The following is a 25,974-nucleotide window of genomic DNA, read 5'->3' as shown; positions in this document are numbered from 1 at the left end:
TTTACAATCCAACATAATATAAGACGACAATTTGTAAAAGATTAATCTGACTTCTTGTTACATGCCATAACAAATATATTACATATACCATTAATTTCAATCAATTTACAATATATAAGCATTTCTTTTCTGCAAATTAATTTTTTTTTCTTTCTTATAAACATCCATTAACAGTCATATTTATACATTATCGAAGTATCTTACAGTACTCGTATGTAGGACTATGTCAAATATGTAGGCCCATGCAGTATGTTATATTATATAATAGGTCTGTGTACTCACAAATGTGGATGTCGCCGTGGGGTTACACCGAAAATTCCCGACCCGATGACTTTGACGATCAGAACAATTTGCTGGCAGACGCGGTAGCTGCCGTGGTCGCTGCCTATGGAACTAACTACACGCATGGACCGATAGCAAATACGATGTGTAAGATATTGAAATTATACATATCCAAAACTGTAAGGAAAGATAACACACCAGATGGTTGATCTCTGAAAGATGATTTAGGCTTCATAGAATTAATGATCGAATCCCTAATCTAGATTCGTCAATGTAGTTATAGAGATCAGTGGCGGATCAAGAAATTTGACATAGTTGGGGGGGGGGGCTTCCACAGATAGAGAGTCTGGACCAAGCCAAGTCCTTGGTTGGGGCTCAGGTTATAGCATTTGTGATTATGGCGCCTCTGAACAGTCGGACTTTTTTTTTTAAATTAACACAAGCACTTTAAAATGTTCAAATAACTTCATTTGGTTTCTATGAATACTGATATTGCAAGCACAAATATTGAATTTTATTGTTTAAATTTATGATATTATTTTCTCGTTCTAGTTTTTAAAAGTCGACAAATAAAAATGGAGAACAACAATATTTAATTATATTGTTTATGATTTTATTAGGCAAATACAAACATTACTGGTATATTATCATGTAGATTAATATTATTGTATTTTATCTCCAGATGTAGCATCAGGAAACAGTGTGGATTGGACATATGGTGCGCTGGGCATTACATATTCATACGCAGTGGAGCTTCGCGATAAGGGCTGGTACGGATTCTCACTTCCACCCAGATTTATAGAACCAACGGCCATTGAAACATTCGAAGGACTTAAAGTTGTTTTGAACCATATTTTGTAGTATCAGAACTTGCGTCGTTTAATAGATATTATAGCTGGAATTTATCATTTCTTCGAAGACACATTGATATATATTTTTAATAAATATTAGGCAAATGTTCAATTGTAGTATTTTTTTTTTATAAGCAATTGTTACCGTGTAGGAAGATATCCGGTATATAATATATGTACTGTACATATATTAGTTAAAATCAAAAGTGTCGCTGTATTGGCGCTATATAAATGTTTTATTATTATTATTATTATTATTATTATTATTATTATTATTATTATTATTATTATTATTATTATTATTATTATTATTAGTATTATTAGTATTATTATTAGTATTATTAGTATTATTAGTATTATTAGTATTATTATTAGTATTATTATTAGTATTATTATTATTATTATTATTATTATTAATATTATTATTATTATTATTATTATTATTATTATTATTATTATTATTATTATGGGCAAAATCCATAATCAATCTACAAGCAATCCGCAATCAATTAAAATCCAATCAAATAACAGAAGGTCGGTGGTCAATTTACTGCAATTTAACAACAATTTTACCGGGAAACATTCAGTTTCTGATGAGTTTTCACAAAAATCTGAATTCTAAACAAAATAAAATGCCGTAGGCTCATATGAACCAAAATCAATATCAATATTGATCACTGCCAAAGACCAAGGTCACCAATTAGGTCACCAATTGTAATAGAAACACCACTCAATCAATTAATGTAACTAAACTACTACTACTAAATCCTTTCCGAGCCACTGGGGTTCATAGGGCTGAAGCTTATCCCCAGTTTCTGTAGTGTGAAGCAGATGAGAGTTGTCCTCCCACTGGATTGCTGGTACCCATTGATACAGCTGGGTGGACTGAAGCAATGTAGCTAAAGTGCCTTTCCCAAGGACACAAGCGAATCTGCACAGCGGAGACTCGAAACCCCGACCTTACGATTGAAAGTTCGAACCTATACCGCTGCGCCAAACTGCCGCTACAATTAATGTAACACTAAACAATTAAACAATGCAATATTAATCTTAACCGTGAAAACCAATGACAGAAACATAATGAGACTTTATTTTCCCTTTTTGCTGCGTACTACCACTTTTATTCATTCATTCATTAAAAATGTAAAACATGTCGATAATCATTCTTAAAATTTAGGCCCCTATATGACATCATTTTGTATAGGCCTATTTCTTTTGTGAGCATAGCTCATTTTTTTTCTATTCTCCTTTATTCGTGGTTTTCTTTGTTTAATTATAATCTTTCTCTTAATTGAATAGTTCATTGAAGGTAATAAACAATAAAAAAAAATATGGTGTGCGGTATAAATTATACTTCAATACCTCTAGCTAATACTTCAATTAATCGTCTCATTGCGTCGTGTTTGATAAGCTTTCAATGCACAAAATGCCAAACTTATTTTATTTTGCACCTTGTACCATACTTCTGTTTGTAAGCAGACGGCGTCGTGTCATCAGTGCAAGGAGCGGAGTTGGATTCGTCGTACCAATTTTATTTACGAAAATTTATGATTATGGCACCTCTAGATGGCTGGAAATGGCACTCACGGAGACATGATATTGTGAATATAATTTTCTTTTTATTCTCATTAAAAAATATTTTGACAAATAGTGGGGCAACGGGCCGGCAGCCCCCACCCTCCTCTGGATATAATATGATATATGTCCTACAGTCGATTTCAGAGACACACATTATGCTGTTGCCCTGGTGGGGCTGATATTATAAAATGTACAATGGCGGACTACCGCATGAGAGCGCATAGGCGTTACGCCAATGCGGTCTCGAGGACCGTCGTACGACGCAGTGAGCGCCCGGCTTTTTTAATAATAATAATAATAATAATATTAATAATAATAATAATAATATTAATAATAACAATAATAATAATAATGATAATAATAATAATAATATTAATAATGATAATAATGATAATAATAATAATATTAATAATAATAATAATAATATTAATAATAACAATAATAATAATAACTGTCTCTTATACAAATCTAGATGTGAATAAGAGAAAGGCCTATCAATGTGAAAAAAAAACTCGGTTTACAATTTGCTAACTCAAGATTTGTTTATTTAAAGTTCTCCATCTGTGATACTGGAACCAAATGGCCATTAGTTGGGTCGTACGTTCCAGCTAAGTAATACATATCTTCTTTACACTTCCCGCTGATCTTCTTGGTTCTTTGGTTGTATTCGTCCACCGACAGCACCTCGCATTTGTGTGAGATCGTCTGCACATCGTTCTCGTCAACATGCATAATAATAATAATAATAATAATAATAATAATAATAATAATAATAATATTTATTTGGCAAAAGAATCGAAACAACATGGATTGCCCGGATAGAGAACAGGCGAAAGCCCGAAGAGGAATTGCTCCCTATAATTCATATAATGAAATACACCAGTACAACAAAAAAACTCAGAATTAATCAGAAACATATAAAGATATAAAATGCTTAACTAAATCATTCTTAAAAGAGGAAATATTAACAGAGTTTTGAAGCAGAGGAGGCAGCTCTTCCCAGAGTCTGGGAAAGGACACAACAGCAGAGTTTAGAAAAATATTGCTTTTGGCTTTCCAGTAAAAACGCCTGACCTCACAACACTCACTTCTACGAACAAATTCTGTTAACGTAAATTATAAAGACCTTTGAAACCAAGAATGCTGGTGATATTTAAAAATCTTATATTCTTAAGATGGTAAGTGTATTCAGCCTATCCTGATAATGTATGTCTCAGTCGCCATCTTTTATAGGCATATACATAATTATTCTAAAGTAGGCCTTATCTGTATTATAACTACGCTGAATTGAACTGATTCGTTATTGGTGCATTCATACAAAAACCACACAAATCAATGGAAAAATTCATTGAATAATAATAAAATCCATTATACAAGATACACTTACTGCAGTTTTGTATGAAAATTTCAGTAAAATATAATTTAGAATAATACTGTACTTTTAAAATGTAAAAAGACCCAACATTAATCGATAACAATTATAGGCCTATACACAATTTATCAAAAAGGCCTAGTAGGCATTTACTAAGTGCATATATGCACCCATATTAAAATATACAGTATATCAGTTTGGTCAATCGTCTAATATTATATAACACTATTCCATCAGTCCCGTAGCCAGCCCAGTTAATCTAGCTAATACTATGTCGTATAGGCCTAATTTATGGCAATATATAGTGCCATAAGCTATCTGTATGGGTGGGTGGGTTTGGCTGTGAGTGATACATGCACATGAGTAATCAAATCCAAAAAAAGAACAGAATAAAAAAAAACAAAAAACAAAAACCAAAAAACGACATTGTTAATTTTGCTAATTCCACTTTGGTTACAGAAACGAATCCAGTGCAAACCAAAGCTAACCTTTTATGATCGAGTGGCTACGTTTATTGGAAAGGAATAGAAACTTAAAATGGCCTAATAATTGTTATTCATACAAATTATTTTACAGGATCGGCGTTCCATACGACAGGTTCTGATGTGTTGAAATAATAAAAAGCATTATGATATTGAAAATGTTATCATATTTGTTATCAGAGCTTATATACGCAATACGATAAATCTACAGTTTTGCAATTATAGTGCAATTGATAACTACGGCGTACTATGCCCGTAACCAAAGACTATTCTTTGCTGTAACCTAGGAGGCGCTATCATCTTTAAGTTTTAAATACATCAACAAGCCGCAACACCTGTGATTACACATGTTTAAAGGTATGGTACATCGAAATAATATTTAAACCTTTACTATAGGACTTATTCATGTTTTCATTTAACATAACGTGATACGTCGTAGCCTGCCTGATAAATATTAGCTAAGCTAAATTGCCTTCCCCCATGACAAACTCAAGCGGTGTCTTAAATAGACTTTGAACTATTGCACACTGCACCACATTGTAAGGCGGACGAAAAAAGACATATGGTATGTTTTGATGGCGTAAAACATATCTAATTGACGTTATTGAAAGAAAGGTATATCTTCACAATCAATATTCTAAACTTACTAAACAAACATATTATCTTTATTTAATTTCTGCATATACACATGGAATTCCTCTTATTTATAATCAAGTTGATAATTATCTAAATTGAATTCTTATTGAATCACCTTTATTGGCAGGGACATCTGTTAGGTTCCACAATGTATCTCTTAAAGATAAAGGAAATGTTGTAAGCTGTGTTTATAAGCAGTGGTCCGTGTACATTCTCTGAAATGGAACGCAGTCACCATGAATGTTAGGTTGCTGGTCCTCGCAACGGCGATAGTGCTTTGCAGCGCTGAACCACGAAAATACGATGGGTAAGTAGAATCTTCCGATATGCATATCTCTACCGGTTTAACTTTGTTGTTAGCCTATATCTATAACGTTATGTTGTACAACATAACGTTATAGATATATTGTACAACTCCTCAAAACATACACATATATGTATATTTAATTTTGAACACTAAAGAGAAATATGTGGGTGTGGTTTCCCAACCCAGACTCCTGGGACCTTCTGTTGTATATGCAGACGCCTTAACAAACTGGGCCACTGAGGCTTCGTTGGGAATTCGAATCTAAATTTCATATTCTTTTGCACATGTGGAACAACGCTAGTTTCCGACAATAACATTCAGGTCATATGATGCATTACCGCATTATATTTGTTTATATATGTGACTAACAATATATTTAAAATATTTTTTTTTATAGATATAAGCTACTTCGCATCACCCCGACAAATGAAAATGAGATCCAAATGCTAACAAAACTGAAATCAGTTATTCAAGATAAGGTACAATATTTTAAAATGACATTGACTTTGTTACAGGCATTATTGAATAAATATTATTTAAACGTTAAAACGATTAACAATCTTAACATTATAGTATCTGGTATTAGTATTTTAATCTTGTCATCGATGTTTTCCAATTTATAAGTAAATTCCGTTTAATATTTATCATATTTATATTTGTTATTCAACGTATCTTCATTAAACCACTTACAAGGCTATTTAAACCCGAAAAGAATGAAACATGAGTAATGGTGAAATACCAACGGCGCTAGCCCATGTCAGCCTAAAACGCTGCCTAATGAGTTAACACAAGGCGTTAATGCATGATACATTCCGTTTCAGTATAATAATGTACCATATTCGAATAAACGCCCCGGGGCGTTTGTTGTTAAGAATTACTTTTTAAGGAGAGTTTATTTGAGAGAGGCGTTCATTCGATGGAGGCGTTTATTTATTAATTTTTTTTTAGTGTAAAATGGATAGGTATACTCAAATAAACGTCCACGGTAAATGCGGAACTACAACACACAATTACCGTGAAAATGTGTTATTGTGTGATCGTAAAGGTACGGTATTAATCCCAACCAGGTCAGAAAAAATGTAATTCTACAGTAGAACATTAATAGAATGTGTTAAGAATTATGTTGCTTCCATTATATATTTGTTTACAGTCATTTAAGGTGGCGTTATTCGAAGAAAACAATAACGGTCGGGTCTAGGGAGGCGTTTATTGCAAATAAGGCTCTAGAGAGGCGTTTATTCGAGGAGAGGGAGAAGGGGGAGTTTATTCAAAGCGGGGCGTTTATTTGAATAAATACGGTATTTTCAAATTTATCTGGCTTTAATTTTACATACATATATAAATGTACTTGTCAAAAATAACATTTCTAATAATCATACATATATATATATATATATATATATATATATATATATATATTATAAAATTGTTTAATATTTCATTTTTTTAAAAATATTTTTATGAAATATTTTTGTTTCAACAGGTAGATTTCTGGAAAGACATCCGCGCGACAGGATCACCCGTGGACATCATGGTTCCTCCGCAAATGGTAGCAACCGTGTTGGCCATCACTAAAGAGTACAACTTGATCGTTGATATCGTTATAGAGGATATCCAGCCCCTCATTGACGACCAGATGCGTCACAGTCGTGAGATGAGTGCTAAAGGAATTATCATATATATATATATATATATTCAATCGCTCAATTTACCTTTTAATATTTATTATTCAGCTCGGTTCTGGAAGAAATAAACCGATTGTTTGGCTTGAGGGCGGCATTCATTCACGCGAATGGGTTTCCCCAGCAACAATGATCTACATGACCCATGAGGTAAGAAATCAAAGGTTATTTTGAAGTAGTTGATGAAAATGATAATTATAACTGATAATGTTTAAAGTGGAGGGTTAAAATATCCTGTAGAGAATCAGGTAAACGTAGAGAAGAAGAAGGACAAAAACAACAAATAAACAAATATTTAAATAAACAAATATCGGAGATCATACAAGCCAAAGGGTCCACTTTCCATTGAAACGAACCTCCACATAATTAAGTCACGCTACGGGCTTGTACGTCATTATCATTATCGTCATCCGTGCCTAAGCCTTGTTCCGACGGTGTAGTTACTCACGGTGATATCGTGTTATCGAACAAGCGCTTGTTATGAGGTTGACACCAGTGATGGCGCCAGGACATGCCCGACGGAGGGGCTAAAGGCCCCGACGGGGGGGGGNNNNGGGGGGGGCTAGTGCAGCGAATCGAGTCTCACTTGGCTGGGGGCCAGGTGGGCTGTACATGGCCCCCGGTGGGGTCCAATTGATGAATTATGGCGAATTTTTATTACTTACCGGTATTTGATATGCATTGAGTTACTATAATATGACTTCATGTAGACCATGCTTTCTAATGTCGAAATCAGCTTCCAAAACCAAAACATCTTGAATAAAACAAGAAACAAAGAGTATGCAATGTAACCATCTAATTTATTTTCAAACCCTCATTCTTGAAAGTGAAATTCTATATTTTGGAAATTTTGCATGAAATCTGTCAACCACGCTGTCATGGTCGCGGATGCTTCATCTATCACGATGTATTCCAAGCATCATGAGGCTATCCAAACGAGCATTTGTCATAACAGAACGCAAATTATTTATAATTAGTCTTATTGAATTAGTCTTATTGAATTATTATTATTATTATTATTATTATTATTATTATTATTATTATTATTATTATTATTATTATTATTATTATTGTTATTATCATTATCATTATCATTATTATTATTGTTGTTGTTGTAATGAAAAGTTAACACAAATAGTTTAATGAAAACAATATGGTGGCTAAACGAACATTACATGTAATTTTTTTTTATTTGTTTGTTCCCCGACAAAAGTTACTCGTCTTACCGTCGGGGGGGGGGGGGGCTTCCCCGACGTTCCCCTCTGGCGCCACCACTGGTTGACACCAACCGTATGAACGGGATCACCTGATAGAAAACACGCGCTTCAACCCCCAAGCTAACACCGACAAATGACCGGATTGGCAAGGCTCTCATCCGAAGAACGTTTTACCACAATAACATCTGTAGCTTGACCACTTCTCCTTTTAGCGACAATTCTAGGCCTAGTTGAGTATTAACCAAGGCATCTTTAAAATTACCCTTTTGAATTGTTTTTTACTTTATAATTGTCAAAGGGAATCGAAATAAAACATTACAGAATAAATTTCTATTACTACAGGGGTGGCGCCAGGATTTGCCCGACGGGGGGGGGGGAGGTCCCCGACGGGGGCCGGTGCCCCGACGAGGGGTCAGATTTCCCCGACGAAAGTAAAGTGGGCGTCGTAGAGCTTCGATTAATAGGTTCCGAAATTGGTCCTGGGGGCGAAGCCACTGAAAATTTTGACAATTCAGGGGTTTCAAAGGCTTATTTAATCGATTTTAGAGTCTATTAATATGTAAAAAATACATATAATTTTTTTTTCTCCCCGACGATTTGTGCTTCTTCTTCAGCTCTCCCCGACGGGGGGACCTTCCCCCCTCCCGCTGGCGCCACCCCTGTATTACAACCGTTCGTTGTAAACTTCATATAAATATTCGCGTCATATCGTGGTAATTCGTTCGCTGTGTCTAAAGATACTGCTGAACGATATACGGCGAACGCCAATGGGATACATGATTCTGAGATTACAGCTAATACGGTAGCCTTATCTTTAGCCACTAGCAAAACAACATGTGGTAGTTAGCTTGGTAAATCTGCAGAAATCTCTTAATGTTTATAGGTAGGCCTAGGCTAGGTAAAAGAAAAAACTCAGAGTCTGTTATTTCGCTTTTACGGAATGCTCTACCAAGTGGAGATGAAACAATTAAATTGCTAAACATATTAAATGCCTTTTATTTATCGATAGTTGGGATGGCCTACCAAAAAGAGTCATAAGCCCAGGAAGGCCCTCGCCATAGCATTCGGCCTAGCCTATGCCTAATGTAATTCCTGTTTTGTCGTCTTCGTTTTATTGAAACACCAGTAATATAACTATCCGTGTGATTCTCGTGCCTTGACTGGATTTCTCATTAACTTGCATCTGATAGTAGTGATCGTCGGAACATAGCTAATACTATAGCTAATACCAGGGAGTTGTTACAACTCCCTGCTAATACTAATAAAGGTCGGCATGAATCGCATATGTTGTGACAGATATAAATTTAAAAAAAAATTGATATGCTAAGGTTGTCTACAAATTTGATGCGAAAACTCCCTAATGATAATTATAATGAAAACGACAATGAAAAGAGAAATAGCAATGAAAATAACAATGATACTGATAATGAACAAAATGGGCAATAACAATAATATCGAATTAGACATTCTCTATTCCTGTCAAGATAAATATCAAGTAATGAAGTCTCAATTATTTTTTTATCTTTCGTGTGGGAAGATCTTACTTTCATTTTCCAATTATTTACATAAACCAAACATTTGGTATTTACAATAAATATCTGAATAAAAATAAATTAGCAATATCATGTTAATCAGTGTAAAGGGAAAACATATTGAAAACTTCGAAGTGAATTACTAAACTATCATTTGGCATTTTGATATATCATTGACCTAACATTTTTTATTGTAAAATTTTAAGTTTAACTTTTATAAATTTTTCTGTTTTTCTAGTATTTACATTATTGACAGTAAGACAGTATATTTATTTTTTTTTGATAATAATATCATTAGGCCTATCACATTGCCAAAAAGTTCAATACACAATACACATTGAAGTACGTCTCCTATTACCAATAAATACATAACTAAAAAAATAACCGAAAACCATATTGGTGTAATAGTCTCAATAAAATACGGTACGTAATATTGTAGGCATACTCCCACTCCACTGCCACTGTATTAAAATGTCTTTCATCACTAATGTTTGCATTGATCTAACATTCGACAATAATTGATTACATATCAGTCATAGCTCCACAAATTCTAATAACATAGATGTGTACTTCTTTATTTTTTTCGATGGTCAGCTGGTTTCCAATTACAAAAAAGACACCGATATCACCTCCATGATGGACTCATTAGATTTCTACATTATTCCGGTCTTCAATGTTGATGGATATCATTACACATGGAACGGCGTAAGTAGGTTTATTGTTAGAGGTGCAGCCTGGCGGTTTCATGATGCGCTTGATTTTAAATTCCAGAAATATGGGTTCTAACATGGAGGTATAAAATAGTTATACCTCCATGGTTCTAATCACCAGATTTTTCCCTTACAACTCAACACCCTAAGCCTCACAATGAGACTATAGCAAAGATCTTATAAACACAAGATAGCGTTCTCCGCGATTTACGCGTAACAAATAGAAGCGTCGGTCAAGGTTCAAAAGTTTCCAATTTAGCAAGAGGGCGTCATTCATGCGCTATTATACCAATGAGATTTTCGGGTCGATTCAGCCGAGACGGCCCGAGTGGAGTTTCATGTAAATGTTTCGTACGGAACGGTATGGTCATAGCGGTCAAAGGTCAAAAGTTTCCAATTTAGCAAGAGGGCGCCATTCATGCCTTATTACAGAATTTGCACGCGTAAATCGCGGAGAACGCTATCTTGTGTTTATAAGATCTTTGGACTATAGTTAATACATGGAGGAAACATTAATTAATCTTTCCTCCATGGTTAATATAGTAAAGGGTCGCATAATATCAGCTGACACTCACAAATTTAAAAAAGATTTACAAAATTGTTTTCATTGAGCAATACCTCGCACTAAATCACTATAATTAAGTATTAATTATCGTTTTATATAACACACTAATATTATTATAATTATAATATTTAAATAATTAATCCATTTAATGAAACAATTTTGTAAATCAACGAAAATATGCCTAATAATAATAATTATTATTTATTAATAATGTTGTTATTTCTACTTATAGGATCGTATGTGGCGTAAAACACGTTCTCCCAACTCGGGTTCATCCTGTGTAGGAACCGATCCCAACCGTAACTGGGACTGGCATTGGAGTGGTGAGTGCAATGAATTCGCAACCACGTTTATACATCCTAAGCCTCCATTCTGTAATTATTCAGTCCTAGTAATAAAATAACTTAAGTTCATCTTAATATCATCCAAGAAATCAGTGGCGTAGAAAAATATTTTTCATTGGGGGGATGATTGGCGTCGTAACAGGCGCGGGGGGGGGGGGGAGGCTGACGGTTTTTACCGGGCTGACCAAGCCGTCGTACCGGGCTGGGTAATAAGAGAAAAGAAAGAGGGGAGAGGGGGGGAAAGAGAAAGAAGAGGAAAAGAAAAGAAAAAAGAGAAGAGAAAAATAAAGACAAGAATAAAAAGGAAGATATCATAATGACCAGACTCACAACACCCTGCAACCCCTTCTCCACTTCAAAAAACTGTAATAACTCCTTTGATCTATGCTGCCCGATGGCGTAACCACTGGGGAACAAGGTGAAAATATCTATCTTTGAAAAATTTTCCCCACCCCTTTATAAATGCCCTTTCATCCCCTGAAAGTGCCTAAAAACCTCAAATTTCGCGCGCATTTCTTGTTAACATGGCCCAATTTCCTCTAAAAATTGCACATTTTAGGGAGTTTTGATCAATTCCAACGAAATTAACATTAAAAACAACAGGGGACAAGGGGAAAATATTCATCTTTGGAAAATCTTTCTCCACCCCTTGACAAATGCATCCTCTGAAAGTGCCTAAAATTTTCAAATTCTTTGCGCGCATTACGGTAGGCCAATTTCCTCTATAAATTGCACATTTTAGGGAGTTTTCATCAATTTCGACGAAATTAGAATTAAAAACACAAAAATATTTTGCGCGCTTGGCGCGCATTTTTTAGGGCTTTTTTAGTTTTATCCTTTTAAGTTATTTAAACACATAATAGTCCCAAACTCAAGGACAGATTTAAGATAGATCATTTTAACCTAAAAGAAGGGCCTCAATGTGTATAGATGGTGAAAGAATATGTTTGTAATAAATAAAACCATGATGAAAATGCTTATATTTAGTTTCAAACACAAGTGTGTGGCCTATATTATAAATAAAATAAGCCCTATGTCGTATTGTTTTCTATATGGGGATTATTATTATTATTATTATTATTATTATTATTATTATTATTATTGTTATTGTTATTGTTATTGTTATTGTTATTGTTATTGTTATTATATTATTATTATTATTATTATTATTATTATTATTATTATTATTATTATTATTATGTTGTAAGGATGTTGTTTGTACTGTTCTTTAATGTTATTAAAGACGGTCCTGAATATCAGTTAACCTATTGGGCTAAACTAGAAGGGTTACCCTCTTTAAAAATAAAAAAATAAATACCCACTCTGACCCAAGACCCCTGTTACGCGCCTGGTGTTAGCGCCAATATATGCCCTTGTGCGGACAGGAGATGTGCCCCCATCTGAAGCTGGAAACCTTGTTTTTGCAAAATAAATTGATGCAATTTGCTATTATAGGCCTAATCAATAAATTCCTCATCAACCGATATAACCTTAAACATTCTTGGAATTGACATAACATTACTGATGTCGTACACACCCTTCAGTGTGAAATGTGGCTCTCTTAGCAAGCACATCTAACATCTAATGAAAGAAGAGCTTAGATTGGTACCAGATAAAATAATTTTGTTATCAACATTAATACATTATGCTAATTTTCATCTTTGTAAGCGCATAAGACAGTGCAAATTATTTCTGTGACAGTCTTTTGAAGTGTGTAAAGCTCCATTTTATCCCATACATAGTCAAAATATTGGGGGGATGATACAATGGACCATCCCCCCCCCCCCTTGTCAAATATTGGGGTGGGGGATATATCCCCCATCCCCCGGGATCTACGCCTATGCAAGAAATAATGGCTTCTTTGTCTTTTGTTTTTAATAGTGTCTTAGAACTTCTGTAATTTGCATATCATTGTTTGGTTATCATATCTTCTTAATTTTCAATTATATTGTGCAACATCTGTATTAACAGAGCCCGGTGCTAGCCGTTTCCCATGCAACGATGCATATTACGGATCAAGTGCCTTCTCTGAGATCGAAGTCAAGAGCGTCACCGATTACATGGCCAGCTTGAAGGACATCCGTGTCTTCATTGACTTCCATGCCTATTCTCAGATGTGGATGTCGACATGGTCTTACACCAAGGACCTACCAATAAGCAGTGACTACAATGACCAGATAAATCTGCAATCGAAGGCAGTTGAAGCTCTGACGGCCGTTTATGGCACCAAGTATACGCATGGAACTGTTGCTAACACAATCTGTACGTATACTTCATACTGTAAACCAACACATACAGTACCACAGATTAAGTTAAATAATATGTTTAGAATTTTGAATGATGCATGTCCAGAATATTTAAAAGAAGGGATTGTGAGGGCAAAATATGTACATAATTATAACACAAGATTTGCAAAATTTTCAAATTTTAGAGATAAACAAGGTATTAATTGTAAATCCATTTTTTTGTCTACAATCATTCGCCTTTGGAATTTACTACAGTCCAATTCAGGAAATTAATAGTATATCAATCTTTAAAAAGAAATTAAATTCAATATTATCAAATCGGGTGGGATAAAAGAATTATTTTCTTCCAGAGGCAAATGGTTAGTTTAAACTTATAATATATATTTTTGTGTTAGTTATTGTTTCGGAGACCAAAATGGAAATAAGTCGGCTGTTTGGCTACTTTATTGTGTTTTTCTATCCCAGAATTCTGTTATGTTGTTATATCTATTGTATTTTGTGGTTGTATGAATTCTAAACAAAAAAACAAATAAACATGTTTTTAAAATACAAACATTAATATTCAAATAAATTCAAATTTCTGCCATATACATCATCCCGAACAAAATAGCTAAACAAACAAGGCATGGAAAAAACCAAACAGGTGCTAGACACCTATGCAAGTTGGTCAACTATCATCACCATCCATCAACATCACTACTGTCACCTTCACCGCCATTCTCATTAGCCCTAAGAATACCACCGCAAATCACCTCTATCACCATAAATATATTCTTGTACATCTTCATTGTCATCATCATCATCGTCGTCGTCCTTACCGTCATGATCATTATCATCACCATCACTTCCATCTCAATGTTCATTCTCATCTCTACCTTCATCATCATCATCATCATCATCATCATCATCATCATCATCATCATCATCATCATCATCATCATCATCATTTTCTCTATCTCCATCACAGTCCCCATCATCACATTTATCATAACCTTTATCATTATTTTCATTATCATCATCGTCATCATTATCATCATCTTCATATTCCATCTTCATTTTCTCAACATCATTATCACTTATTTATACTATCATTATCGTAATTCGTACTATTACAACAATTTTATTTTTTAAATTTTTTTTTAGATGAAGCATCTGGTTCCAGCATAGACTGGGCGTACGGTAAACTCGGTATCAAATATTCCTACGCCGTCGAGCTTCGTGATACTGGCCTATACGGATTTACCCTTCCCGACAGATATATCGAACCAACTGCCATTGAAACGTTTGAAGCAGTCAAAGTGATCGCTAAACATGTTATGTAGACCATCCTTTTAGACTAGGGAAATATTCACACAAATCTGAAATCAATCAGTGCGATTTTTATCTGAATGAAATTACATCTCTCTATGAAAATAACATACTCAAGTGATAAATGAAGATTTAGGGTAGGCCTATATACTTATATATATATATATTATATATATATTGATATATATATATATTATTTATATTAAGGAATAACAACAAGTTAAATACAGTAAATATAATATTACATGTGTCTTTGTGTCCTCCATCAATTAAGTTTGTTCCATTCTACTTCTGTATTAAAATAATAACTGCAAAATGTTAATGTAAACCACTTTTCGTGTATAAACAGCAAATTTCCATTGTATTCATATCAGAGTTAAAATAATGAGTACAGTAAATTTGAATATATTTATATTTTTGATATATACAGCAAAAGGCCTAAAATATTCTGCCTATATTTATATTAAATTAGTTATTTACAGTGGGCTCTCGGAGGCGCAACCCCGGGCTCCAAATTAAAAGGGGCACCGGACCCTCCTACTACTACTTAGGACTTTACTACCAAGCCTTAACAGTGACGTGACACCTGTGTGCTTTCCTGGGGCCTAGGCGTCGGAGAGGACACGGGGCCCCTCTTACTACTACCTGTATGCAGGGCTGCCAAGCGGCCGTGGGCCCCGGGGCTGACTTCGCTCCCTGGACCTATTGGTTGGGAGTCTAAGGGCCACCTAGGGTCCCAGCTTGATCAAGGGACAGATCCCTGGTGCCCGTACACCCGGAAGCTACGGCCTTTATTTGGATTAGAGGACTAATGTAATCGCTATATATTGCCTAATTTCACCAGGTCATAAAAAAATTGCTGAAAAAATTCAAAACAAAGTACAAAGGCGGATCCAGGAATTTGAAATAGAGGGGCCTAGACAAGAACTTTCACAGATGAAAGGTCTATCTTCCTCAGCCCCATCATGGTTAGACATAGACATAGACATACTCTTTATTCAAGAAATTACATAGCCTGTACTGGTTATCTCGAAAATTTTAAGAGGTGGGCCTCAAATCCACCACTGGTTTAATATATTAATTCAGTATTTATTTGACAATCGAATCTCTATCAGGTCTATTCGTATTTTCTATTTTCCCGGGCCCCGGGGCACTTTCCCCGGTTACCCCGGCCTCTCGGCGCCACTGCCTGTATGACCCACTAATGTAATAATCAACCACTAATGTAATATTAACCACTAATGTAATAAAAATCAACCACTAATGTAATAAAACACTAACCACTAATGTAGTGCTAATGTACTAACCACTAATGTATTAAAATTCATTGACCTCTAATGTAATAAATTTTTATCACAAATGTAATAAATTTCAAAATATAAGATTATTTTATTAAATACATTATGATAAATATAATAATATGCAAATATATCAATATTTCAATAAATTTCATTAAAATAATAAAAATTTATATATTAATATTTCTAGATGTGTATAAGAGACAGATATATATATATGCGAACTTCACATTAAAGAAAATAAAAGTATACGTTAAACAAGATAAATGCAAGTTAGTCGTGATCAACCATGCTAACTTGTCTAAATAAAGGAAAACGGCAGTGCAAAGCAAACAATATAAATCGCCAACAGCAACGTGTTCCAATAGCAGCAATGAATGGCAATACTATATACTAAATTGGTATGGTGTGCGATTAAAACAGTATTACAGCTTTGAAGAATATTATAAGGCCGTTGGCTTGCTAATATTAAGGCAGATGTTCCAAAACATTGCCAAATTATGTTAAAAACAAACAAAACAAAACCGCACGCCAAGGACTGAAAAAGTGGCAAAAACTGTTGGCGTAGCAGCTGGCTTCTTGTCGATTGTTTTAAAGTAGACATAAATAAGTAAGTCGATAATATCTGCATCCAGGGTTATTCTTAATGTATAACATGTACGGCCGTAATACGCAATAGGCAGCAGATAATTTTGAACCGGATACCACACATTTATCGGCCGTGCCCCGGAAGCTCCGCTGGTAAAAATACACCCTCTGAGATGAACAGTTCAATTTCAATGGCATTTGAGAGTTTTCAAAACAACGTTTGCTTATTTTAATGCTAATTTCATTCTTTTGTGATTTGGACATTCGCTTAAAAAGAATTATTAGGATGATTAATCGTATGATGGGTCAGTGCAAGAAAACCCAATCCCAAAATAAACACACAGTAGCTGTGTGTTGACGTGTTGAATATGCAGACACAGTGTTTAAAAATTTCAACAGTATTACACTCTTTATGTTACTTCTCCTATCTCTGTTTGGGAGTAGGGGAATTCTGCCAGGTGACGCCTCCAATAAACCTTATCAAACAAATTATTTTTTATGGACAATAAATCACGAGTTTTTTAGTTAAATTATATACGAGTATGGTTTACATTCAACGAAGTTGTCATTTAATATAATTGTGTTGAAGTTATTAAGTTTCAGTAAATCAAGCCCTGAATTTTGGAAAGCCAGCTTTGAATGACCAAGGGCTTACATTTTGACCAACGACTTATCATGGCGGTATAACATTATTCCATGGACTTACACATTTTGCATCCATATACAGTACCGGTACGTCTGTTACGTCGTATTTTGTAATAATTGTATTTTGTAATACACTGTACCTGTCGTATTTTGTAATAAACCTTGTCGTATTTTGTAATAAACCTTATCGTATTTTGTACTAACAGAGCTGTCGTATTCTGTAATAACTCTCCGTCGTATTTTGTAATAAACTGAGCTGTCGTAGGTCTACTTTGTAATAACACATCAGATGCATGTTTTCTACTACAGTATACCTTTGCAGTTTTTGAGGGATTAAATAAAAATTGTCGACGGAGAGTTATTACAAAATACGACAAGGTTTATTACAAAATACGATAGGTATTACAAAATACGACAAATATTACAAAATACGACGTAACATACGTCCTTGCTTTGACAGAGATTTCATCAGCAGGCTTCTGATTTGAACGTTACTATTATGTCTGCGCACTAGATGACAACCAGGTTCAGGAGGAAAACATGTTGATATTTTACAACTGATTTTTCTAAGACATAAAACGCACATTTGACGAAATACCTGGGAGCGATTAATGAGCTACAGTTTTTTTAATATTCAAAAACTAGTGGGGTGGGAGAAGAGGGTAGTTACGTCTCTTTTTAAACGTCAGTTTTTAAAGATTCAAAAATCTGTATCTTATTAACCGCTCCCGAGTTTTTCGTCCACATGCTTTTTGTGTCTCAAATCAGTTCACATATGCTTTTCGTGTTCGTGGTTTTCTTTTTCTTTTTTTCATCAATTTTGGCCGCCGTCTCATCATATTATTACTTGAACGTTGACCGGCATGTTTCCTTATTCTACTACCATTTTCTTCAAGTTTTCAAATATAAAAAAATATGTATCACAAAACGCTCCCGTGTTTTTCGTCATATGCTTTTTGTGTCTTAGAAAATCAGTTGTTCAACATATCAAATATTTTTGGAAAACCGAAAACTGAAAATATGAAAACTTTTAAAGAGCTACTATGAAATACTGTGTGATTTTCAACGCAGTTATTATAACGGCAAATGACTGTTCAGAAAAATAAACCTTGTTGTGAAAGTGAAAGCATGCAGAAAATAATATGAGCTTCCGGGGCCCGGTCGTGTCCTGTTTAATATTACCTTCTCAGTCAATGTTAACCCACTAAAACAAGTACTAGTACCCGTGGAGCGTAGACCTATGATCTAAGAGTTACACAAAAGCACAAAAAAGGTTATCCATTATCTACCAAGCCGATTTGTGAGGCAGCCATGCAAATATTGTAAGTATCCCTGTATATAGGCCTATCTATTTTAGAGATCGAAACCACAAAATACGTTGACGACTGTCAGCACAGCGTGCGCAGTATTCGTCTATCATTATCACAAATGAATTTTATATTTTCAACAGTAGAATGTGCTATTTTCTATAATGTTTGAAGAAGTAAATTTGTCTATCCCAGACATCTCCACAATTTTGCAATTCCAACTCGAATCAATTATAACCCGTTAGTATCTATATAAAAAAAATGGCCATGGTGAAAATTAGGTCAAGGGAAGTAATTTTCTCAGAACGATGAAGTAGTCTATATCAACGATAAACTGATTATTATTTTCTTCGACAGGAAAGTCAAGTTGTTCCTGGGTATAAGTATTTTGTTGACAGCAACGAAATCTTCCGCCGCTGAGGCATGTAACGTGTGTCCCGCATTTTGGGTCCCATTTCAAGGAAGTTGCTACCGTGTCTTCGGGAAAAAGTTGAGCTGGTCAGCTGCAGAAGAAAGCTGTAAACAACTCTTCAACAAGAAGGTAGTCGGTCATCTAGTTTCTATCCGAAACGCAGATGAGAACAGGTTTGTTTCGCAACTCTGGGATTCGTCTACCGGTGGCTCGACTGATTCCAGTAATCGAGCCTACTGGATTGGATTGTCTGATAGAGCCAAAGAAGGCAGTTTCGTATGGACAGACAACAAGAAAGAAGGATCGTATACAAATTGGAAACGGTCGGAACCTAACAACCACGGAAACGAAGACTGTGCTCATGTATTGAAGGATTCAGATGGCAAAATACTACTTTGGAACGATACGGAATGTCATCGTACATTGTCCTACGTGTGTGAACTGCCACAGTAGTATTGCACATGTTAACAATCATAATGAAAGAGTGCCTAGTAATGCTAAATCTGAAAAGAGAGAGAGAGAGTGTGTGTGTGAGAGAGAGAGAGATCATACAAAATGAACAGTACCCCCACTTGCTAACCTATGGTTGCGAACCCAAATCAAGATTCATTTGTAAATTTTACTACGCATCCCAAGAATTTCGCATATAAACAGCACTGTCGACGTAACACCAATGGGTGTTAATTAACTTAGATTGTCTCATAGATTGTTTTTAAATGTGTAGTAAATGTCGTATTGCTAAATAACAATAATGCATATATTTTATATAATTCAACCAAAAAATGATGATCATGTTTATCATCAATCTTTAAAGGTCTGAGCCCATATGACTTAACAAAATAATATTATCTTCTTATAAAATAATCGTGTATTCCTACACACTTGAGTAATTTAGAAACTATAAATCTACATTCTGTTTAATGTATCATTTATTGTTTTGCATCTTCTGACAATGGACCTTTCCGCTAAGCCCCGCCCCTTGGATATTGTTGCTAAGGTCCCACAAGACGACAGTGTTAAAACATACGCGAACACGTGCGTTTGTGGGACAACACGTGTGTTTGTGAGACGCGCGCGTATCCCTAGCGCTGTTCTGATTAGTCAGTTGATAAGTTTGATTGACACTCCGGAAAGGTCTATTGTATTCAACCACTAATGTTGATGAATGAGTTCATTTACAAATGAGTTTAGCATTATTAATTAGAAGCATCAAAGTCTTCGTTTTTACTATTATCAACTTTTACATAATTAAATATCGTACCTTTTTTCAACATTTTCATTTTGTTTTAGCGGTAATAATAAAACTTATGCTTATGTACACATACCGGTACTCTCTAATGAACTTTCTTATGTACGGTATCCTGTTTAGTCATAAATTAACAGAAATGTGTTAGGAAATTGGTGGGGATTACTTCAAAACACCTTTATATAGACTGAGTTATTGCATTGCAACAATGGTCTTCTTAATAGGAGTTGAGTTGCGTACTGTAGCTTGCGTCTTCTACATCTCATGGTCCTGTTAGTAACAACGGGTGTAACCAAACTTTTTTTCCAACTTTTTTTGCCAGTTAATAGATACTCAAGAATTTGTACACTAGGGCTAGGCCCTAAGCCTAGTCATTTGCTATTAGTATTTAAAAATATATAAGGCCTATAGGCCTACTGTATTACGAAAATATGATGTTGTTACATCAACACATTAATAATGACGATCCAATAATAATAATGCATGCGTCGGCCCTAACCTTTACATTCGGCGGCCGAAAACGACAACGTTGCACACTAGGACTAGGCCCTAAGCCTAGTCATTTGCTAATACAATTAGTATTTAAAAAATATAAGGCCTATACTGTATTACGAAAATATGATGTTGTTACATCAACAAATTAGTAATGACGATCCAATAATAATAATGCCTAGACGCAGGGTTCCCGGAATGCCGCTCCCAGCGGCGTGTGCGAAGCACAACTCAGAGTCAGAAGTGGAACGTGAATTTCGATTTGGTATCGTAGTCAGATTTTCGAGAAAAACTTCAGCTAACAGTATTTCTCGACTGAGACGTCAATGAGAGCTGTAATTTGTATGGCAAGGAGATGGTGCTACCCTTAATTTGTATTAAGGGAATTTACGCCCGCAAACCTTGTAGTTATTAATATTTTGGTTATAATAGAAATTTTTTATTTTTTGGTGACGTCACACCACGCTATAGTTAGCATGCATACGTCATAAGCTAGATTACGTCACCTTTTTCCTGGTTAAGCAAACATTCCCGGCGTGCTTTTTTCATGGATAAACAAACAGCACTGCTTTGAACATGAATGCCTTGCCTAGCTAGGGCTACAAGAGCCGCATAGTTAGCATATAATACTTAAACAAGGTACGTCTGCAACTGAATTGTTCTTAGGCCCTAGTTAATTTTTTTTCTTATTTTCATTTATTTCTTTCGAAAGTGTACTTTTTCTCACATATAATTGCACTGTCTACTTAGGCCTAGTCATATTAATAATTATGCTTCATCGTCCCCTGCTATACACAGTACATCAGTAGGCTAATACTGTATATCTTTATTCAGTTCCGTCACCTCTGGATTCTATAAATACTGTATATCTTTATTCAGTTCCGTCACCTCTGGATTCTATAAATACTGTATATCTTTATTCAGTTCCGTCACCTCTGGATTCTATAAATACTGTATATCTTTATTCAGTTCCGTCACCTCTGGATTCTATAAATACTGTATATCTTTATTCAGTTCCGTCACCTCTGGATTCTATAAATACTGTATATCTTTATTCATTTCAACATACATGGAAGCATCTTAGAAACTCTTTAACCGTTCAGAGTTTTTCGTCAAGCAACTTTTTTTGTCTTTAATGTAGCCCGCCAATCAGCAGAAGGTAAAGAAGTAACAAAAATAATAAATGGATAAAGGCTGGCTATATGGCAGGCGTGTCACCGTGACGTGAAGACTTAACAATAATCTTAACTTTGCTATTAACAATAATCTTAACTTTGCTATCATCATACTTTACTATAATCACAATGATGTTTTCTGAGATAGGCTTAGATTAATTATCATTAAACGGAAAACCAGATTAGCTCAGTCAGCTAATCTGGTGGTGCCACTATGATTGTGTGCGCTGAACCGTGAAGATCTCTATGTCCCGGTTCAATTCCCACTCCTTGTGTTTCAGCTAGAGGGTTGAAATACAAGTTAAAATAGTACATCGTCTTTCGGATGAGACGTTTAAGCCATTGGTCCCGTGTGTATTATAGCCCATGTGCACGGAAAAGAGTAGGCCTAGGGGATTGTCTCCCGGTCAGTGTACTGCCCAATCACCACGAAGGACCCCACTGGAAATAAGTCTTTTTCTAGACTTTCGTGGGCTATCCTTGGTGTTTATACCGAATAAATCCACCATGAAAACATTCAAAGAGCTATCATGGAATTCAATATTGTGTGATTTCAATGGACTTATTTTGTACAGAAAAAGAAATAACTTTTACAGTGATAGTGGAAACATGTAGAAAATATGAGCTTCCCAGACGCTATGTGTGCCGTGTCCAGTTTAACTTGGCCTATCTGTTGTCAATGTACTTTCTTTAGTTTTCATAATGTTTGAACAGTTTGGTTTAATTGGCGGATTGTTGCTGTGTAGTACGAGTGACGTATAGACAATTAACCAATACAAAAACAAAAACAAAAACAAAAATTTATAATCAGCTGTAATTGGTTGTATCAAGCCCACTAAACAAGTACCAGTATCAGTGCCTGTGCTTGGACTCTTGTATAAGCGTTACATATTACGCATCTATTTGTTTACCAGGCTTACACCTACCAAGTCCATTTGTGAGCAGGGGTGGCGCCAGCGGGGGAGGGGGGCGCCGGGGAGAGCTTCCCCCTTCGTCGGGGAGAAAAAGCACAATTCGTCGGGGAGAAAAAGAAATTATATGTATTTTCTACATATTAGTATTTCCAATCCTTTTAATTAAAGCTCGACCACGTCCACTTTGCATTCGTCGGGGAATTCTGACCCTTCTTCAGGGCATCAGCTCATGTTCAATAATAGTACTTTATACAGTTCTGAGGTCTTCCAGGGCGGAGAAAAAGTGCATTTCTGTATAATTTATTCGATTTTCTATAGTTTACACATTTTACATCGAATCAATTATAATCCGTTAACAGGCCTATCACCATCAAATACTATTTTACCGCCCAAACTCGTGCACAGATCTTGAAGATATCGTAGCACAAATATTTTAGGTGTCTTACCATTATTGGCATATTTTTAGTCCATATTTATGTTCATTAAAATATGGCAAAAATCTACAAAATATTAGACGAGAACTTTTATCATGGTTTTTACGATCTAGTTTTTACTACATTCTTTATCAGTTACCTATTTTTTCGACATAGCAAAACTCTTGGTTCACAGTTCTTTAATATAGGCTATAGGTAATAAATTTGGCGTTACTTCTTTAAGACGTTTTGAAGATCATTAAAAACTATCCAAATAGTCTGTATGGCAGAGACTGACATATACTTTAAAAAAGATTGGTGTCTTTCCAAAATTTAGGGTACAGTATTCAAATTTGGCTTTCATTTGTAAATGTCTTTCTAAAGTTATAGTTGAAGACATAACAGTATTCAATATTATGCTTTAGAATATTATTCTTGCACATAGGCCTATGTTAATCTTGTAGTACCTGGCCGGCCGACTGGGCTTCACATATTGATTGTCTTAACATGTATGATACACCTGGGGCGCATCCAGAGGGGGTGGTACGATAGCCGGTGACGTCCGGGAAAAAATGTCGGGAAAGCTCATTTTTCGCCATCTAATCCAGTGAAAAGCATTACTGTACATTTGACTAGAAAAACAACTATTTAAAAAAGAAAAAAAAAATAGTCTTCTGTATGACATTAGATTTCATCCAGTCCAGTTGTCGGCTACTATAGCAACCCCTCAGTTGTGTCTTGGCGGCTGGAGGGAGGTTGTTAGATTCACCCAGCAGCAAGAAAAATACAATAAGAATTATTATGATATGCTATAGAGAGATACAAAGACAAAAAGCAGATACAAAAAGAGAGAAAATTGAGTGATTTGAATATGAATAGCACCATCTTGAAAATAATTAGCTCCTTTACTCTGGCCTATCTCAACAATCTGAGTGTCTCAGTGTAAATTATATTGACTTTTAATAATACCATACATCTCTTGTAAATATATCATTGTCTTCTTCATATTGTATAAAATTAACAATTAACTTTTCACTCTAATATTGCAAACCATATCTATATACATTTATATCGTACATAGACCACCTATTACAACTGATTACAAGCCTAACCAAAAACCTCAAAAGAATAATATGATAGCACGGTAGGCTACTATTACTACCAGTAAGTACACTAGTTATTATACGATCATGTAACGGAGTGGAGTTGAATAGATTGGTGGTTATAAATGCCGCCATTCTTGTCAATGTTACAGGAATTTTTCTCACAACTGAAAAGCTCCGCTCCCTAAACCTCATTATTATATTACTAATTTATTGGACAGGTTACCCAGTAGATAGAAGATTATTAACTGTTCGAGTCTGTTTCTGTAAATCCCAATTATAAGTCCACTTGCAGTATAGGCATACATTTGAAATGTTTATAATTGGGACTAGATGGGAACCCGTGGGGTGGGGGTGGTTGCACCCTTCTGGGCAGTGGCGGCTTTATGATATATTTTATGGGGGCTAAAGCTCTCCGACAGGGGGACTTGAGCTCGTAGGCCGAACTGGGAGAAGGGTTCCCCCTCCCAAATAAGATTTTATAAAATAATATGAACCTCTGGATGGATGGCCGGAAATAGCACTCTCAGAGTGTGACAGACATATGTTGGCTCCCCCTCCCAAATGAGATTTTTTTTTCAAGAATAGGAACCTTTGGATGTATGGCCGGAAATAGCCCTCTCAGGGTGTGACAGATATGTGTTGGTTTGGTGTGGGGGTATTTTTATATTTGTCATGGTCATCAGTGCCCGACGACAGGGGTCTTGACCTGCCGGTGGTTGTTTAAGTCCCAGTCCCATCCCGATGGAGCCGCCACAGCTTCCGGGACGCTTAAGCATTTTACTCGTGAGGGGTTCGCATTTAAATATTCAATCAAATACAAAAAAAATATAAACTGATTTGTAAAATACAACATAAACAAAGATTTTCGAGAGAAAAGTCCCATTGTTTTTGCCAATATAATACTGATATTGATTACGATAAAAATTGACAATGAAATACTTTAAAAACATAGATTCGTTTGGCCTTCAGTAATCCCATGATACCAGTTATATAATCCTGCATCGGACAGAACCGGATGAGGAGTACACTAACTGACCTTGTTGTTTATCTTTTAATTTTTACCATCTCATCATTTTTTTTTCTTCTGCAAATATCATTTTTAATATATTTTCAGGGCCAGATTAACACAGGGGCTTTTGGGGCGCCATCCTTATAGCCCATGCCCCAATGGGGAAAATACACCCCAGCAAAAATCACAGAAAATCTGGTCTATGTTTTACTTTTAGCCACAGAGTAGGCCCATTTGCAAGTACAGTCCCAGGTACC

General features: G+C 35.3%; 3 protein-coding genes across 3 annotated transcripts; all 3 read left to right on the top strand.

The window, feature by feature from the left end:
- The first annotated feature begins 260 nt into the window (after positions 1 to 260).
- Positions 261 to 1,216, top strand: LOC117105492 (carboxypeptidase B-like). The gene is made up of 2 exons (XM_033246658.1): positions 261 to 429; positions 965 to 1,216. The coding sequence occupies exons 1-2, from the start codon at positions 285 to 287 to the stop codon at positions 1,141 to 1,143; spliced, it is 324 nt and encodes a 107-aa protein (XP_033102549.1). The 5' UTR covers positions 261 to 284; the 3' UTR covers positions 1,144 to 1,216.
- Positions 1,217 to 4,794: 3,578 nt separating this feature from the next.
- On the top strand, positions 4,795 to 15,362 carry LOC117105494 (carboxypeptidase B-like). Its single transcript, XM_033246660.1, has 9 exons — positions 4,795 to 4,922; positions 5,329 to 5,508; positions 5,906 to 5,987; positions 6,992 to 7,180; positions 7,233 to 7,340; positions 10,534 to 10,644; positions 11,447 to 11,537; positions 13,530 to 13,820; positions 14,948 to 15,362. Exons 2-9 carry the CDS (start codon positions 5,438 to 5,440, stop codon positions 15,124 to 15,126), a joined length of 1,122 nt encoding a protein of 373 aa, XP_033102551.1. The 5' UTR covers positions 4,795 to 4,922; positions 5,329 to 5,437; the 3' UTR covers positions 15,127 to 15,362.
- A 3,437-nt stretch (positions 15,363 to 18,799) lies between these two features.
- On the top strand, positions 18,800 to 19,971 carry LOC117105495 (alpha-N-acetylgalactosamine-specific lectin-like). The gene is made up of 2 exons (XM_033246662.1): positions 18,800 to 18,965; positions 19,308 to 19,971. The coding sequence occupies exons 1-2, from the start codon at positions 18,955 to 18,957 to the stop codon at positions 19,813 to 19,815; spliced, it is 519 nt and encodes a 172-aa protein (XP_033102553.1). The 5' UTR covers positions 18,800 to 18,954; the 3' UTR covers positions 19,816 to 19,971.
- Positions 19,972 to 25,974: the final 6,003 nt, after the last annotated feature.

Source organism: Anneissia japonica, unplaced genomic scaffold (genome assembly GCF_011630105.1).
Source record: "Anneissia japonica isolate Jap-2015-1 unplaced genomic scaffold, ASM1163010v1 scaffold6233_len141684_cov196, whole genome shotgun sequence".
Taxonomy (NCBI): Eukaryota; Metazoa; Echinodermata; class Crinoidea; order Comatulida; family Comatulidae; genus Anneissia; species Anneissia japonica.
This window is presented reverse-complemented; position numbering and strand designations above follow the sequence as displayed.